General features: G+C 31.4%; 1 protein-coding gene across 1 annotated transcript in view; it reads left to right on the top strand.

The window, feature by feature from the left end:
* LOC124356824 (blastoderm-specific protein 25D) overlaps positions 1-20,421 on the top strand; it is a 58,564-nt gene that overhangs the window by 1,740 nt on the left and 36,403 nt on the right. The window contains exons 2-11 of the mRNA XM_046808058.1: positions 3,795-4,034; positions 5,932-6,107; positions 6,407-6,503; positions 7,082-7,224; positions 8,458-8,630; positions 8,857-9,093; positions 10,012-10,152; positions 12,638-12,800; positions 15,118-15,234; positions 18,280-18,428. Of these exons, the coding sequence (XP_046664014.1) occupies positions 3,803-4,034; positions 5,932-6,107; positions 6,407-6,503; positions 7,082-7,224; positions 8,458-8,630; positions 8,857-9,093; positions 10,012-10,152; positions 12,638-12,800; positions 15,118-15,234; positions 18,280-18,428 (1,628 nt within the window). The 5' untranslated portion in view covers positions 3,795-3,802. The remainder of the gene's footprint in view (positions 1-3,794; positions 4,035-5,931; positions 6,108-6,406; positions 6,504-7,081; positions 7,225-8,457; positions 8,631-8,856; positions 9,094-10,011; positions 10,153-12,637; positions 12,801-15,117; positions 15,235-18,279; positions 18,429-20,421) is intronic.

Here is a 20,421-nt window from a genome sequence, read left to right as displayed (position 1 = left end):
ATTTCGTCAATATAAAACAGGAATTGTCTTATCGCAAACCCCTCCCCACCCTCAGACAGAGGTCAAAGTCGAGCGGTCTAGTAGATAACGTGATTGCAGAGTCTCGCCGCCCATTCAGATGGTGCGTCGCTTTGTTGTACTTCCGTGTTTTACCTCTACATTTCTCCAAACACAAAAATTCAATAAAAACAAACATTACCAAACTAAAACTAAACCCTTTATTGAAAAAACACTAAAAACTTGTTTTTATTCTTGATCACACTCAGCCACCCAAAATGCGAGTGCTTCTGGCCATCAGCGCGGGGCAGCACCTTTGGTCGCACCTGATGTCGACAAAAGAAAAACATCCCTCGAGATAGTACCTATCAGTAAAATATCAAATTCTAGAGGGGCTGATCAGAAATATAAATTGAATTGTAATGGAAAGGCAATTATGTACCGTGCAAATCATGTGATGCCGCGCCCTGCCCTAATCGGGATTATCGTGAAAGATAAGATAACAGCGACAACAATACCGATCACAATACCTGGAAATGCTTGTAATTATGTAATTAAACAGTTGTTTTTTTCGTTCTATCATGTTTGTTTCTATAAATTTATATAGAATTTATACACAATAATTCTATATTGTTCTTCATACTGGTGTGGTCGGTATAATCCCAAAGTACCTTTTTATGTTATAAATGTTCAACTTAGGTGGGTAAAACAACACATAAGTATTTTAAAGAAAAGATTGTCTACAGTAAATGACACACTTTTACATGTTTTAAGTAAGTAAGATAAGATAAGATTATAACAACAGCACTAATAGTTGCAGAGGGTTATTATCTAACCACAAACGCCATTGCCTTATGTAGCCTATAATGCAACTTTATTAACATTAAAACTAATATAAAAATTGTATAAACATAACAAATTATGTAATATTCTTGAAGCAATACAAATTTAGTTACATTTTTCAAAGATTTTATCAGATTTAAGATATCATGTGGACAAACAGACAGAAATGAAAATGTTGTAGACCCTCGAGTGCAAAGGTCGCAGCTTTGCTAACATTTACTCAACTAGGTTACTACAGTTGGCTTTCATTCATAATAAAGACTTTAAAATACTTTAACTGAAGCTCCACATTTATTATTGGAAAATAGTAACTAAAACTTTAGAAAAGTGGGTGCTTGCTTCTTTTATGGTAAAAATAGCCCTAATAACAGTAATAATTGAAATGTGTATTGAAGATTTTACAGATTTTTTAAATAGTTACAACTTAAAAAGTTACAATTAAAAGTTTTAATTCACTTATTAAAAGAATAGTTTTAATATTACATTTTTATGTAGGTATACTATAATTTTTCTGTAGGAGTAACATCTGAAGTAGTTAATAATATTTGATAAAATATATTAGGCTGCAAAATGGAAAAACCAAACTTTTCAAATATCAGATTTTTAGTACTTTTATTGCGGATCCCATAATGTTACGGAACCCTAAGACTCCCAAAGAATGCGGTCACATAATTTTATGGAATCATTGTTTATAGCAATCACAAATTTTAATGTGTAACAACGTTACTTAATTTGACATCTATTGTGTTAATAACACTGTTCTCCACTAGAATGCACACACTGTATTACATCAGTTTGTTTACAAAACAAAGTCAACTTGCATTGATGTTTGTATTTGTCTGTTAAGTCGCACAAATCTTCATAAATATATGTATATATAATATTTGTTATATAAACTATAACTTTATGGAAGAAAACATAAAATTTGGAGTCTAATATATAATTTGGATTTTTATATTATATACTCCTGGTGAGGTATAAAATGAAATTTAGGGGTCAATATAAAAAAAACTCACTTACTTTTAAAAGCATTAAAATTATGTTTAAAGTAAAGAAAAATGAGTGAAACATTTCTTTTGTGAGGTGTATAGTACTGTATGTTACACGTGGGTTGTTGGTTCTAGTTAAAATAAGCTGTAGACAGTACATTAACGGGCACCCTAAGACACTATGCCACTTTTGTAGGTTTGTGTGCTACTTTTAGGGTTTAATAGGATCCCAATATTGTCCCGTGATGAAACTGAATATTTAGTTAACAGGTTATTATATATTAAGAAAAAGTCAAAGAGAGCCTTAAACAAAGTTTTCAACAAATCGTATTTCATTGTGGAAACAACATAATATTTTAATACTTGCATATTGTACGTCAAATTAAAGGCCTTAGAAATAAGGATGAAAGATATCTATTACACAAACCTAGAATAACTAGTTTATTTATTATTTTTTTTTTAAATCAAGATATTCTTCAAAATGATAATAATGATTTTTAATTTAAAATATGTTGAAGTTTCCCACAGAATTGTAAGTAATTAATTGATATAAAAACTTATATGTTTGTTTTATATAAATAATCCCCTAGACTTTCTTCAAAAAGAGTTAAGTTATGTAAAGTATATTCTAAAGTCAATCTGATTAACTCAATAGATAGGACAGAAGCTACAGATTTAAAAATTAATTTTCTTAAAGCTCCCTTCCAAATCGACTGCCAAAAACATCAAGAGTAATGACCCGAAGGAGCTGAAACATAGACTGCTGAACTGGCTCTTGGACAGACTATTCTACGCATCAATGATTTCAACTGGGAAACACTGGAATGACTAATTTAATTTTTGTATTCATGACTGTATTTTGTATTGATTGTTGTAACGCCATTTCAAATCTTAGCGATTTCGAAATAAAAATTCTCTAATAAAAACTAAATACACAATAGAATTAGTTTTCCTCATCATTACTCTCATTACATTTTTCTGAGCTTTAAAATGTAATGAGATTTAATTGGACGATAGCCTTCATATTAACATCCCATCCTGTAAAACAGGTCGGATGCAGAAAAATAAACAGTAAATTGTGAGTTTAAATTTTATTAGTTAAAATCCTTATTGCAATTCTAAACTAATAAAACCTTTTTGACAAGTATTGATTTGCCTGTGTTTGTAAATTTATTGTATGTTGGACTAATATTCATAGAAATTTATTACTATAAGAGAGCGTAAGAGAGCATTAGTAGTGTCTGGATGTTTAGATTATTAGGTGTTTAGCTAGAAACTGTGTAATGTTTGTTTTAGATGCATTCATTAACAGTGCATTTGTTTCAAACCATACTGTTAACAGTAAAAAATTTGCTTTTAAACTTTTTCTGTTGGCTTTTTATGTTCAGTAAATGGTTTTTAACTGATTAAGAGAACTCTTTTATCACTTGTAAATTGTGTGAAATTGAAGACCAGGTCCTCAGGGAGATTGTTGTGTATATATATATATATATATATATATATATATATATATATATATATATTAAGAATAGGATTGGTCCTAAGCTTGACCCTTGTGGGACTCTTAAGATAAACGTTAGACCGAGTAGATTTGAATTTGTTTGAATCTTTTCTAATGGTATTTAAACAGTTTTTTAAAAGCTGAACAGAATATCACCAATCTTAAGTGTGTGGCCTAATTTAGGAAGTGAAATAACATCCTTTGAGAAAACATATAGGAAGTAATTAAATTGTTGCTTCATGTCTTTAATTTAGATAACTCAAAAAATAATTGCTGTAAAAAGGTAAAATCTAAGATATTTAATTTTCTTGTTGGATACTATTGGTTAATAAAAAATGGAGATAATGTGAGGAAGCTTCTGGTAAATTTGACATTAAATAACTCTTGAGCATGACATCAAATAATGTCAACATTTAACAGGTGTAAGTAAGTTAAGAACTATAATTGACTTGTAACATCTACAGTGGCCAGGATGACAGACCCCTATGAGCAGCAGCTGTTGGCAGTGTTTGAGAGTTGTGACGTGGAGGGAACAGGTCGACTAGACTGTAAGGGACTCACTCAGCTATGTGACCAGCTGCATTTGGAAGATGGCAGACGACAGCTCATGGACTGTTTGCTGCCAGCCTTCACCTTTGACCAGTTCCGAGATGCTCTGCTGGCCCTGCTCGGCGCGACCCGGCGCAACAGAGATCCTTCGCCTGGTCAGTTTTGTAACACGGTCGCTTGTTGCCTTTGTTTCAATTTGTATGTTTTGAGATGAAATGTTTTAAGCGTGACATGGGCTTAAATATAACAATTTTAAATCTGATACAGAAGTTAAAGGACATGTAATACACATATCACTTCTTTGTGTAAAACAAAAATAAACAATTTACTATATTACATAATAGTAGAACAAGTAATTAGTGAATAAATTGGATAACATGTTTTCAGACATTTGCCATCGTTAATGTTACAAAGATGGAAGATTACATTTCAATTATTGGAATTTATCCTTTTCCAAACAATGCTTGAATTATTTGATGAAAACATGTGAATGTTAAAAAAAAGTGATTAATATGTAGTGATAAACATGCCAAAGTCACAGTTAAAATATCAAAACAGAAAAATGATACGAGTATATGTCAAAAAATCTCAACCAAGTACCAACCATGTCACTATTAAAGGTCTTTTAGTGTTAATGGTTGTCCTAAGTATATTGAAGAATATGGGTTGTGTTAGATTATGAAATTTTTCATATACTGGATAAAATTATGTCAGCTATTAACTAAGGGATTTTTTCAATTAATCAAGTGGATGAATCATTCTATATTAACCATTTTAGTGCCATAGTTAAAAAAAATACATGTACAAAAGTGCTGGATTTTTTTTAGTTGCTGCGAAAAGTGACAGCGTTTTTTGGAAGGAAACAAGGTTTTAGAAAAAATGTACTTGAAATTTATTTTTGATTTTAAAAAGCTGATTTTTGATTTGCTTGTAAGGTGAGTCAATTGTAAATCACACAATATGTAAAATCTAGATATTTTTTTAAATTTATTAAATTTATAAATAATTGTACACAATGACGTTTCCATGGTAACAAAAAAAAAAAAATATTTTGAGGTGAAATAACTTACTACTACAAAAAAATGTATCTTAAAATTTTAACACATCAATAATAAAGAGCATTTAAAAACAATCTAAAAACATCTGTAATAAACTTATATTAGACCCGAAAAATTAGTAAAAAATAGTTAAGCGTTATAGGTTTTTTTTAAAACACAGGGTATTAAAAAAAACATTCTACTTAAATTTACGTTTCTTCAAAAAATCTCTTTTGATTTGTTTTAAAGGTAAATGGATTGTGCATCAGAAAACATGTAAAATTTCAATTTATATTTAGTTTGTAAAATTTAAGAATTACTTCAGACAGCAACATTTCCACGGGGGAAAAAAAAAATGTTTGAGGTGAAATAAATATAACAAAAAATTAATTAATTACTAGTGTGAAACTCTAAACATAAACTTAGCTTTTTAAGCAATTTACATAATTGTGTATTTTAAGTTTACAATGACCTACCGCCAACCTATTGAGAAAAAGTTGTTATTTTCTTTGTGTACGTCATCTACATGGCACTACATTGTAGAAAAAGAATTTAAAAGGTGTGTTCAGTTCATCTTTTTGCATTTGGTATGATGTCAACCTGTATTGGATGTTATAGATGTATTATAAATGAAATAGAAATTGTCTTGTTTCGAAACTCCAGCACTTTTCGCATGAGGACGTATCATCTTGTAGCGAGACTCTCAATGCACAAGCGTATATAAAAAAAATATTGTCTCATAACGAGATTGTTAACTCTTATAGGACCAGATATGATATAATTTGCTTAACTATGTATTCTGAGTGAGTGAGTGAGTGTGCATGTTTGTTGTCAAAATAATCTGTTGTTTTCCCAAGGAATAAGTTCAGTGAGTTAAGTTAAGATTTTGGATGTGATATAAACATCTAAAATAGACATTAATAAGTACCTTGCCTCAAGTTGAATGAATGAATAAAATTTAACAGCATGACTGCATCTAGTTTTTTCCGTTTTTTTATGTGATTGTTGTTTGCAGAGAGAGAAGTGTCACCAAAGTTTGTATTTGGCCAAAAAAAATATGGCCGAAGGTCAAGACCGGAGAGTACAGATCAGGCCGAAGACGATGATGATGTTGAGGATTACGATGTTGATAATGGTGAAGACTGTGATATCTTCCTTCCACTCAACCAGAATGAAAATATTAAAACTAAGGTATTAAATTAAAGTAGTTTGCTTAGTGAAGTTTCAGTAGCACACTAACTTAGGCTATAAAGGGTATTAATTACACATGATAATATATTAGTGTTAGTGTTATCAAAATACATATTCATAATAAATTCACTTATATAAAACTATTTGTGGAAGCAATCACTATTTAATTAAAAAATGTATTACATATGATAAATATTGTAAAATGTAATTTGTTAAATGATTGTTTAACAGACTTTAGTTACGGTGTATTATAAATGATTACCGTGAACTGATAGATTACCGTGCATCTATTGTTTCAGAATAAGCCAAGCCATATTTTAATAGATGACTGCAAAATAGACAGAGACACCGTCATTACACCTACATCCATCCACTCAGTTATAATTGACAAAGAAGGTAAGTTTTAAACTAACATGTTTCATATAGACTAATTCAAAATTAGCTAAACCTTTTGAACTGACTTCTAATTCAATATAAAGAAACGTATAAACAAGTGTTCTGTAGTCTCAATGATGAATGTAGTGTAGTTGTGTTTTACTTAAAAAATATGTACAACAATTACAGTGTTCTAATTTGGCATAAACATAATTTATTAAGAAAAATAATTCTTAATTGATATTTTTTCCTTTTAAATAATACATAAAGTATTATTCAATTTTTCCTTTGTTTTTCACCCAATGACACCTGATCAGTAGAATATTGTTGTCCCTGCTAATACTAATTCACAATGTTAAAAAGTGAGTTCTGACTGTGAAAATCAATCACACAGTCATAGCTTATATGCCATTTTCACATTCTACAGAATATAAAAATCAGAAACAACTTGCCAAAGCCTACATTGTAATTAGACTAAAACTAGTGAGTTAAGATGTTAAGAATCTGTGTGCCTACCAATCTGTGTAGAAACCAGTTGTACAGTAATTATAGAAACAACAGTAAAGTGTGTCATCTAGAGTTGAGATGTTGTGATGCAGAAATGGAGTCGCCACGGGGACAGGGTGAAGCGGAACTGCGGTCGGCGTGGCGACGCCTGGGGGTAGGCACCGACGGGTTCCTAGATCCAACAGAGCTAGCTATGGTGTGTAGGGCTGTTGGTATGGAAAAGATGGCAGATGAGGTAAAATAAAATATTCATTAATAATGTTATTGTGTTTTCTCGTTTTTCCTCTCATATTAACTTTTTAATTTAAAAAATTGTAATTAGTGCTTAGGCTTCTTCAATTTCATTTTTAAGCATTATTTTGCTTCTTTCCCAAAATTAAGAGGTATGGGGTAACTCAAAATATTCACTGACAAAGCTAAGGGCTTTGCCCATGCTAAGGGCATTTCATTGAAGGGAGCCTCCGACATTATATGCCTTTAAAAAAGTAATTAAAAAAATACTTGCTTGAAACAAATCTACACATATGGCGATAACAGTCCTGATTCACCAAAAAATGGGTAACTTTTGTTTCTAAACACCCAGATCTATCTATTTATTTGTATGAGTGCTTGAAAACTAGTTTTCAATGTTGAAAATTACTACTTGACCTGTTATTGTTAAAAATTTTAACCACTGCATCAGTATATTTTTAAAGTCAGGTTAAGTAGTCTATCAATACCCATAAATATTGAGAACAGCAGCTGTAGTTACGTTTTATGTTTTTTGTTTCTTACTTTCCACCAAACATTTCAAAATTGATTAATGGCTTATTTGATGTGGATATATGCTGTTCATTTTATTGTAATTTGAACATACTCATTGAAGATAATAGTAGTTTTACAATACAAATTGACATGTTTAAACTATACTTTTACATTGTCCTCATTATTAGCAATGGTTGATCGTGTGGATAAGAGATTAGGTCAGGTTGATGCTATCTACCTAGACTTCGAATAAGCGTTTGACTAGCTCCTACATCAAATGTTTTGTATTAAACTTTAACCATTGGATTTTTGATGTGTATTATTTGCTATGGTTCAATCATACCGTTTAGAAAAGACATTGTAATGTCCAATTTTTTGGAGTTTTCTGAACTTTTTTTATAAACTTGACAGTGCATCAAGACTGTAAAATTGGCTCACTTGTGTTTCTTTTTTATTTTTATCAATAAAATCACATCTATCCTTAGTTGTGACCTTTAACTTAATGCTGCTGATATTAACCCTTTGAATGCTGTGACCTAAATCCAATAAAAAAATCCAACCAAAACAAAAAAACCAACCAATCCAAATTCAATCTTCCCTAAAAAATCCAAAACCAATCCAATCCCAAACCAAAAACACCCAGGTTAGGTTTTTTTGGTTCCTATTCCAATCTTTACTAAAATTAAAATCCTGTGTTGATTTTTATTACTTGTTACGGTTGCAGGTGGTTAAACAAGTGTTTGCCAAGCTTGAGGTGGATGCTGAGGGCAGGATCAGTTTTGAGGAGTTCCTGCAACTATTCCGCGGCTCTCACAATCCACCTGTTTCTTCCCACCCTCACAACTCTCCATCCTTCCAGCAGCAGCATCTTACCAGCCTAGACATCACCTCCTCTGGGTAAATCTAGTCAATTTATGTGGACAAGAAATATAAATATAATTAACAGAGGCACTTTACTCTTAAAAATTAAATGTTTTTAATCCCAGTTTTAAAGTTGTAATATTTTTAATGAAATTTTGCTATCCTTTGAAATCATCCTTATTAATAATGGGTTTTAAACAAATATTTAGTAAAAAACATCACTAGCTTATCATACATATTGACTGATGTTAACAATTACCAGGTATGTGAGCAGTGACGTACTTGCGGATCTGTGGGATGCAGGAGGAGTTGTGAATGCTAGCGGACTGTTGGCAGACCTGGGTGTGTCACATAGTGGAGAGGTGAGCCTGTCGTCACTGGCAGCACTGTTAGACGAGGAAGTGCGCTCGATGGCAAGCAAGAGCAACAACCCCTCACCACAAGTCAATGCCCTGACTGCAGCCCTCGTCCTGGCCCAGGGTCATCTCAAATGGACCAGGTCTGACCCAACAACTATGATCATTAGATCTTTATAGATTGTATTCAGTAGAATAAATCAAAACGAGGAGTCGAAGAATCCTAACCCATATTTCTTGTAAGAGTAAATTCCAATAATTGTTTATTATTGGTTTTCAGAATTATGAAAAGATTAATTTTCAATGAAGGAGTTTGTTCATAGACTTTTTAAAACATTCTAATTTAATCAAAAGAGAGTGTAAAAATAATAGTAATATGAGTACAATGAGTAATATGACATCCTACTCCAATGCAGGACTCACAAAATTGTATTTTGTTGTGACATCAGGAAAATTTACCGCATGATAAACGTGTCACAGTGTAAATAGTTGTCTATACTGCTATGTAGACTCTCTCTCAACTTGCGGATGACGAAGGTGAAGATTTCTCTAAAGCAGCAGAATTACTGCGATCTCAGACCTATGTAGATGATGTAATCACTGCTGAAAACACTGTGGATGATGCCCTAGACTTCCAGCTACAACTCAACGGTTTGCTCAATCATGGTGGCTTCGAACTTCGGAAATGGTCGTCCAACTGTAACCAGCTTCTCCAAGTTCTACCCCTGGACCAACCTAAGACTCCAGTGTTTCTGAAAGAATCTCAATAACTCCATGTCTTCATCCTTGGACTTCACTGGTCTCCTAACTCTGATAACTTTTATTAGTTCAACTTCTCCCAAGTTACTTGCATGCTTGCATGGAGAGAACCTCCTAGATGTGACAGTTTTTTGTCTTGTGTAGGACATGCCTGTAGAATATGACAGGAGACAGGGATAAGCTGCATATTGACCTAGCTGAGGCCAACCAGAGGGCGACCCTGCTTGCCCATGAGGTGGATGACAGGCATGCTCGCAAGGAGAGAGCCTCCCAGATGTGACAGTTTTCTCTGCCTTGTGTAGGACATGCCTGGAGCAGATGACAGGAGAGAGGGACAAGCTGCACAGTGACCTAGCCGAGGCCAACCAGAGGGCGACCCTGCTTGCACATGAGGTGGATGACAGGCATGCTCGCATGGAGAGAGCCTCCCAGATGCAAATCAAGTAAGTTTATCAGTTGGACTACAAAATAATTCATCTCCTCAGACATGAAGTGGTGTAACTGGCCTAATGTAAAAATATTTTTTCAGATATTTACTAAAACCATCAGATGAAAAGTTAATCATATGATTTAAAACTATAAATAGATGACTATAATTGTTGCTCATAAAAATTTTTTTTTGCAATCCTGAAAATTTACGTTTCAGCACTTTACTTTGTGTTTTGGGCGACGAATTTAGTGTAAATTAATTTTGTGATATATTTGAGTTAAGTTGAGTGTCGTATATAGAGATGTTTATATGTTTCAATGGATTTCTCCAAGGATGGATCTTATGTGGTGAGGAACTTGACAGACATACAGAATGTTATTTGTATTAATATGTTATCTTCTTGTAAATGACGAAACAATTTCATGAGTTTTCCTGTACCACTTTTAATTTTTGCAAGCTTCTTACAACACAATAGTTTATGCACCCATTTTACTAAGCAGTAAGTATTACAATGGCATGCTGCTTATTTAAATCTGCCGTAACATAAAACAAAAATCAGGGTAAATTTGTTTTCACAGTTAGTTTGACTGACTGAGTATTAAAGTTGTGTCTTGCTCGCCGAACAGGAGAAGTGTGAACTGTACTGTAATATTTTGGGTTCTGTCTGATAGGGTGCTTAACCCATTTGACTATAAGTAAAATTAAAAATATTTTTACCCCCTGGTACCCAATTAATTTTTCATTTCACAATGGAAATCGTGTAAGTGCTTAGCCCTGGAAGGGTCTATCAGACATTCTAAAGTGTGTGCTAATTTTTGTTGGTTTTACAGGGTCTCTTTGTAAATTTCGTATAAAATCTTGAGCTACATAGTTTTGAAGTAAAAATTAAAATACAAATATATTTATTTTTAAAGCATTATTGTAAGACATGTGAAAAAAATATTACATAAAAGTATCCGCATTATAGTAAAAGTAAAATATAAGATGTTCAAAAGTCAAAAATAGCAAAATTGTAGGAAATTGAGTTTTGAACACAAATATATATATATATATATATATATATATATATATATATATATATATATATATATATGTAGTTCATAGGATTCAGAAATTAAAATAGAAATAATTTTTATGTTTACAGAGAAAAGAGCAAAGTGGCAAATTTTTACAATTTTCAGCTGCTAAGCAACACAATAAAATAACCATAATAAAATTGATTCTCAAGTAAATTAATGTGTTTTATACCTTTTTATGAAGTTAGCTGATGTAGAACAAGTGTATAACTCAGTTCTTTACTTAAAAATCAATAAAAAGAAAACAAGACACAACTTTTCTACTTCAGACTGAACATGTCAGATTCTATTTTTATCTTGAATATTACTTGATCTACAAGGATAACCCATTCTGAAGTTTTATATACTAAACAAGTGTATGATAAAACTGTTCAATTTGAATAAAAAAAACTTCTGAAGGAAGAAAAAAATTATTTGTTTTCAAACAACGGTTTCCGCATAACAGAGGTTAACAGAAAAAACCACATCTGGAAAAACCACAGAGATTTTCAACTAGAAACAGGATAAAAGAAAATTAAAGATCACTAAACATTAAAATTAACTCCTAGTCTTTTAGCGGTAAAATATGAATTAACTTTTTTAGAGTCGATCGCACTTTGGAAGTTACGAGTTTGACACCAACTGGGTCAGTCGATACTTCCAGGGTTGAGGTCAATTAAAAATATTAACTACCATATAACATGTTAAAATTGTATTTTATCACCTTATAAGTATTTAGTTGCCTAGCAACAATTGAATTTATACCAGATCTACCTATAAAAATAAAATTATGTGGGTTATTTGCTTCCTCTGGCCACTCTCAAGTTTAAAAATTAGGCCTTGTCATATAATTTTTATTAAATTTCTTCATTGCCACTTTCACTCAAAATTTTGTCATCAAAGTTAGCATCACTTACTTCATTTTTACTTTCATTGGGTATGCTAGTCACAAAGTTACTAGAACTCTCAGAAAAGAATGTGATCTTGTCACGATACGATTTCAGATGGTTACAACAAATGTTGATGGTAATTAAAACAAACAATCAACAAATGAAACAGTAAACAACAATCGATTTCTAGAGAGTCGAGTGTCAATCGAGCTTAAAAATCGAACATGTTATATTTTAACAGACCGTCAATATAATACCATGGGTAAATGCCAAAATAATCGATATCAGGAATATTTTTTTACTCCAAAATTATAAACTTTGTGTATGGGCAAGCGCTTGATCCTAACTGATGACTGGCAATATACATCATTGGTAGCCAGTAGGTTAAGTAATCTGGTCAACATGATTATAGAACATGAGTTTATGGTCTATCGCGGTGATTTCAACTGGCAGTGTTATGTGCGCTGATTTCTGCTTATTACGACAGCATGGATTGTTAGGTTGTAAGACATATGACTGATGAGCAATAGATGTTACTAAGAGCATGTGGCAGGTTGCTTGAGCAGAGACATGCAGAGCAGGTCAAGCAGTTGAGTGTGCAACTGGCTATGGACCGGGATCAGCTGACGGCTGCTACACTTCGGCTGGAGAAGAAACTGGCTCTGCAGCAGGAGGAGGAGGCAAAGCTAAGAGCAGACCTGAACAACCTACAGGTGGTAAGTTGTTGCTATTACTGTTTCATGGCCCCTCAGGTAGGATCCATCTGCTGGAGTAGGCTCAATAGCATCTATTCAGTGCATATAAAAATGCCCTGTACACAACAAATTTTAATTTATATTAAAAAAATAATTTTTCTACTTCGACAGAAATTTTGTTTTAACACTTTCACTGCCACCTCCTAATTTTGACAACATTCTTACACTGCTGCCAGTGATTTTTAAATAAACATAATTTTTACCCAATTATAAGAAAACTATGGAACTTAAATTTTGTTAAGCTGAGTTCTTCCTCTTTCTACGCAAAATGCTGTTCAGCATTGTCATTACTGTCACTATAGCTACACATATTTACAATTAAAATCCACTTATGGTTTTGTAATATTTTTAAGTGTGGAAAGTCTTGAAACTTCTTTGCACATGCCAATTTTGCGTTCGCTACACTGATAGGAAGTGTCTCTTCTTGTAGCCTTGCCTGATTGTTTTTTAGTTATCAAAGAGCATAATAAAAGTTTTTATTACTATTTTGCTTATATTTGTTTTTTGAGTAAAAAAAAACAATGTCAAAAACTTTACTTGCATCTCCAAGTAGTAAAATCATGATCATTATCTGTGTTAATTTGGGATAAAGCACTTTCACTGTCTCTTTAAAATTTGAGCAACTATTCTAGAACTTGACTGTTTCAATACTGTCACGATTCTTTGTATTTACTCACAAAACAATGGTTGTAAACTAAAGTAATAGCAAGTAAAACAATAACAATGCAGATGACGAATTAGCAGAACGACAACAAACGGCCGACGCGACGTGATGTCGAGTTTATAAACAAACCACTTTTTTACGATATTCCAGGCCAACAACATTACATAGATCACAATCCATAGAGTAAGAAATAAAAACATGTAAATAGCGAATGACTATCAATGCCAAAGTACAAATACGTTTAAAAATGCATTTTAAAAGTCGGCGCCGTCAAAAGACGTCGGCAGTCTATAAAATTCCATTCGCAACGTCAAATAACGTCAGCAGTAAAAGTGTTAACTCTTTTCCCAATGTCCATATATACTGATGTAAAAAATATCTCCATTAAATCCTAGTGTCTGCGGTACCTGCATAAAATCCCAGTATTCCTTTATATGGATATTCACAGATTAATGGTTTTAAAACAGTGTATGATTAAAGTTAACTTGTGCTATTACAAAAGAATCACAGCTAATGAATCTATCTCATGCCATTGTGAACTAACTCTTTATATTAATTTACTATTGATGTAGAATATAGTACTATCAGTTGAATTGTAACTTAATATGATTTATACGTAAATCAGCTGTAAATGACAACTAAGTAGTTTACTGTTGAAGGAGCATTGTGTTGTTTGACTATTATTCTTGTAGTTGTTATTTTTTTTATTATTTATTTGTTTATATTTTCTTCACATCAGTTATTTATATTTTATCATGTTAGGCCTTTATAGTCTGATTTTTACTTGGTTAACTTGCAGTTTCTGAAAAGTTTTTAATTGATAAAAATTATGTATTTTATTGATTTGTTATGACCAATTAATAAAACATCTTGTAGTCACTCATTTTCACTGTACTTTTAAATAAAATGATTTGATAGTTGTGTATTACTTTTATATGCCTCTCTTGAAGACAGCAGAAATAGTTTTGACGTTAAATTTTAGATAAGTTATATTTTATATTGTTTTAATTTGATTTATTGTATGAATAAATATTTTCCTAGTGTATTATAATTTAGAATATTTCAGTCTGAATAAAAAGAAAAAAATATCAACAAATGGATTAAAAAAGTAAACAATAATTGAAATCTTGTTAAAACAAGTAAAATAGTGTTAAATGCTCCATTTCCTAAGACTAATCACTTAAAGTATAACAACCCATTGCATAATAATTGTAATGATAGATTAGTGGATTTGGATGTGATCATGTTGTAGTGTAGTCCCATCCACGGTCTTGTATGTAGTTTGTGAGGTTATTATATAATACTATATTTTACATAATTGTTTGGCTAAAAATAAAATAAAATAAAATTGTTTTCTCAAAACAATTCTTGAGGAAAAAGATTGGAAAATAAATAATACTTTGAACATTGTTCAGTTCTCATCCTGTCAGAATTTCTGTATACGTAGGATCCATCAATCCCTGTTTAAAATTCTCCATGTCTTGTGAAGGTGATTAAATAACTGTAAAGATGGAGTGTAACAAATGGTTTGTTTTAAAATCTAACAAGTAAAACTAATTAAGTCTATCAACTACTGTTATACTGCAAGTGCTTCTTGAGATTGATGTTTCACAGGAGTGTGACACGATGGAGAAGGAGAACCAGAGCATGAGCGAGCAGCTGGCAGAGTGTGAGGGGATCAAGGTTAGAGCGGAGATAGACAGTCTGCAGATACAGCAGTTGCAGCAGAGAGTGAGTAAAAACATCTCTGCTTCTGAGATTGTTCATTAATAGTACATCTCAAAATGTATCTGGAGTTAACTTTTCAGAGTGACTTGGCCATACTCTCACACCACATGTTCTGACATTAAAACTCACTTAAAACATGGAAACAATTTTCTTAAATAAATTGTCCAAAGAAATGAAAAGGGAGACTTTCTTTCCCTAATAATAAACCATTGCAAACCTCAAGACAAAACTTATCAAACTTCAAGGCAAAACTAGAATATTTTTTCATTAATAAGGTTCTTTATAAAAGGTCCATTCGGAAAGTAAGTTACTATAATTATTTAAAAAATACACATAACTTTCACAACTTTTTTGTTATATAATTTTGAAACAGCTCTTAAAATATTTTTCAATCTAGTTACCATTAACATTTAAACACTTGATCATATCTAGGTACAATATTTTCAATATCTATGGAATGAAAATCTGCTGAATGTGGGTGTAAGCAATCACAGCAGTATTCACAACCACGGGATTGGATCCCACTCAATTGATTGTTTTATTTGTTCAACATTGACTGGGATTTTGTATGTTCAGTTCTATAAACTTATGACTGATTTGTTCAACAATGTAACCACAGACAATTAGACACTTTTTTGCAACAAACATTAATTCATCCTTCATGAAATAATTGGCACCATTTTGAACCTGCAGTAAGCTCATAATGTCTACTCCATAGGTTCACAAAACACAGTTCACGATGAATTTCCTCCAGTTGTATTTTCTTTGCTAAAAAATCTAACAACTCTATGTACTTACTGTCAGCGGAAAAGTTGATTGTGGCAGACAATTAACATTAGTTTTATTTGTGGAAAATGTTGATTTTGATGTTGTTTTTATTTATTTTGTAATACTTGTTTAATTTAGAACTGTAGGCTGAGTTAGAATTGAAATATAACATGTATTACATTTGTCCAAATGCATGTGTTGACACTATTTGATATTTGTTTACAAATAATAAATAATGATAATCATAATTAACCCATTGCCATACCTCCCATATCTGTCGGTGCTGGGCCCTGTTAGGCCAGCAAATATTACACAAATTGTAGTGTTTTAGATAAATAACCGTACAAATAGTAAATATTAACATATTTACATAAAACTTTTACTAAATTGTTCAGATTTACACTGACTTTTATATAGACACCTTTACAAATAATTTAAGAAAAAACTTTTTTTAATTTTTAACCCTTTGAGTGCCACAGCATATTTCCCAAGTCATACGCATAAATTGCCGGAGCATTGCCTTCTGTTTTGCAAGCGTATGGGGAAAAAAACTATATTAAAAAAACTATTCAACCGATTTGAATAATTTTTTTTTTTTTTTGTGTGTTATATAAAACAAGGTATTTTTTCCATATAATATTATAATTTTATTTTTATTTACACAAAAAGAATATAGGTTATAACAAAAAACTAAAAAATGAAAAAAAATAAATTTCAAGTTTGAACTAAAATTTTATTTATACAATATTTTTTTAAATTTTTTTTAGCTATACCATATGAAAGAGCATGAAAAACTGAACAAAAATCATGCATAATATGGTGTGTTACAGTAATATTTAACCAGATACTGCAATATATACAAAATACAACAAAAAGCAATTTTTGTTCAAGTTTGTCAAAAGTTTAGAAACAATATTATAACTACCCTATTTCACTCAATGAAGTAAGACGACTGTAAATACTAATTATATAAAAAGTATATAAAAATATACACAGGCCTACAATATAACCTTACTTCTATAACCTTACTTCACCTAAAATCAATAGTTTGATTGGAACTTGCGTTTTAGTTCATCACCAATCCAACAATAAAATATATGTCACTAAACACGGAAAAAGAAGTTTGTAAATGCATTGTAAGTTTTACTGAACACAATTGCAGAATAGTAATAACAACAGTTTTCAGCATAAACACACGAAACTAGCACAATGTAAACACACAATGAACGAAACTGTGTAGTTAATGGCAACAAGTAGCAGCTGACCAACTATTGCGTCATCTGTTTTTTTTTCTGATGACAAATAACTACAAGGGGGCGGTGAACAATAAAAATCAATCACAATTGATAGTTCGAAACTTGTAGATTGCCGTGAAATAAGTTATTTGTCAAAACAAAAATGAATTATATGTGATATTAATTAAATAAAAATCGTCTACTGGGTATATGCCGGCAATTTATGCACATTTCACAACATCTACTATGTAGACGCTGCGGCACTCAAAGGGTTAATAAACAATTTTATAATTATATATTTTGAAACATAAATTTTTAAAGCAAATATTTTTTTTACATTGAAAATTATTTATGCCCTTTAAAAATTAATTTATTTTATAAATTAAACATACTTTTATGCAAAAATAGGGCACAAGTGTTAATTTTGCTATATAAAATATTTTTTAAACATGAAATAACAATAGATTCTTCACTTTCCTCAAATTCACTATCTTCTAATTCACTTTCAAACAAAACATTAATAATCTCAAAATCACTTCTTATACGTTTTTGACTCATTTTGAAACTCAAAATAAAATGAACGTAAACAATAACATAACCTTGTTAGCGCGAAATGGCAACTAGAGCTACTGAATTGCGACGTAGACGGCAACACAGCTGTCCGCTGCTCTCAGCTGACCTCGGCTGTTGCATTGTTTATAGTACTTTATTGTTCTCATCAATGACGTAATTTATTTTGTTTACAAAACTTTTTTTAATAGATAAAGTAATGTAGATTAATAGACAAACATTAATTTTTATGTTTTTGTTTGTATTAATAATATATATTGGATTTTATTAATGTATTACACAACTACGAGATAACTCGTAGTTGTACATATGGGTCCTTTTTTCATACTACGAGATAACTCGTAGCTGTAGGCCAATGGGTTAAATTAAATGCACATGTTTAACATAATGACCATTGACAGTCTAAGTTCTGTTGGAAGAAATGGATCCAGTGTGTGATATAAATAGATTTGGCAGTGAAACTGTTTGGTGACAGGTGCAGGAGCTGGAAAGCAGCAGTGAGCAGGTACAGTCGCTAGTGGAACAGTTGGCCATACTGAAAGCTGAAAACACGAGTCTGCGTGATCGCAACGACGAACTCACTATGCAGGTCGAGAACCTCACTGCACGTCCTGTCATCAAGAGGTTAGTTTTATCATTGAAGATTTTACAATTAGTTTGTATTTTTTTAATAATCATTTATGTGATTGTCTCCAAGTAAAAAAATCTGTTTTCTGGAGCATTTGTTTTACAACTAAAAAGGTAGTTATGTTATGAGCATTGTTCAAAGTCTGAATCGCTTATTCCATTGAGGTATATGTGCTGATTACGTGATGGTGGTCCAGGACCATTGATGAGACACGTTTTATCACATAGTCTATGTTTGACTTGTTATTATCTTGTTTCGTAAATCCCAACTTTCAACTAGATATCATTCAAATGTATTTTCCAATATTTAGATCCCACAACTAACCTAATAATTTCATTTCTTAAGGATGCCTAGGCTGATTATTCTTCTTTTTGTTTCTGGTTTTTTTTTCTTATTACGTGTTTGAAGCAGTTGTTTTCATTATCGAACAGTTTGTACTTACATGTCATATAATAATGAATTGTGAAAACTTGAGTGATTCTGAAATTGATGGTGTTGTATGATGATTGTTAATATTGTGATTAAAGTAGTAGTGTTATGATGATAATGTAAAATATTGTCGTACTTGTGGTTGCAATTTTAAAATTTTTTCAAGGCTAGTGAATTACTATAGTTGAATAAATGAAGCTTGTCAAACTTTTAAACACTTCTCATGTATACAGTAAAAGGTTTGTAAGTTATTAAATGTTGTTTATTCAATGTAAACTATAAACATGTTACTGTGGAAAATTATTGTTGTTGTTTTTTTGGAGTAAAAAAAAAAAAAAAAACGCAAAAAAATTAGTATTTATTTTTTCAACTATTTAATTGGTGTTTCAGATTTACAGTAATATTTCCTTTGGAAAAATAATTATGATCTACTATGAAAAAATGTATAGTAAAACCTGCCATATTCGGCCCTGTGACATTCAGCACCTTTTATATTCGGCCAGTTGACAAGCAATAAACATTTTGTAACTGTAAGCTTTGCGGTCAAGGAATCCCACACATCGCCCAATGTAGCAGTGGTAGGAGAGGGATGGAGGCTTTGTTTTCCATTATGATGACCTTGCCTATATATTTATAGAAACAATGATTGTGGCATCAGTAATGTTGTATTCTTTAATAATGTTGTGGCATCAAATAGAAGGTATTCTTTATGAAAATTAAATTTATTAATTTATTTATTACTTCACGGGAAACAGTCCCATCGTATTATTCAACATTTTTATAATTACTTAGTGTCTCCAAAAAGTAAGCAGTGACATGAGTAATCCGTTTGCTATAAATAGCTCATATTCTTCATATCAAAATTCCATATCCGGCTATAGTGCCATTCGGCCTACCCCAGCTGCCACTGACGCTTACGAATATGTCTACTCACGCACAATAGCTTATCGGCTGTACGTAAAGTATCAAGTGCTAAAGACATAATTGTTTTACTTTCTGAATAAAATAATGCAGATATACTAAATAATTATTATCATAGTTTAATAAATTGTAATTGGCCAACAGTTTATATTTTTTATATTTATAATTGCGCATCATTGTGAGTCTGCTGTAACTATTTGTGGACAACAGCTGATCGGCAGTACACAAATTGTCAATCACTAACATGTGATATTATATTTCTGTACAAAAACCAAATTGATAAATTTTGCCTGCATTTGTGGGCAACATGATTCTAATCGGCAGTATGCAAATTTCATATTTCTAAGACATGTTTTTGTTTTATTTTGTTTTAATAAAACAGCTAAGTAGAAAAGAAAGTTTTTAAATTGTTGTAGTTTTGTAAATAATATTTAGTTTTATGCAGTCATTTACTTACCGATATTATTTTAGTGTATATTATCAATATTATTACGCATTCTGTTTATTTTCAAAACAGTTATGATTTTTGAAAACGTATTGTATTGATGTTAACTTTAAGGACTTGCAAATCATTTTCACATCTATTGTATTTTTTTTATTTTTGTTTGTCTTTTCAAAACTGTACCTATTTTTGGATAT

The sequence above is a fragment of the Homalodisca vitripennis genome, chromosome 3 (assembly GCF_021130785.1).
Source record: "Homalodisca vitripennis isolate AUS2020 chromosome 3, UT_GWSS_2.1, whole genome shotgun sequence".
Lineage (NCBI taxonomy): Eukaryota > Metazoa > Arthropoda > Insecta > Hemiptera > Cicadellidae > Homalodisca > Homalodisca vitripennis.
This window is presented reverse-complemented; position numbering and strand designations above follow the sequence as displayed.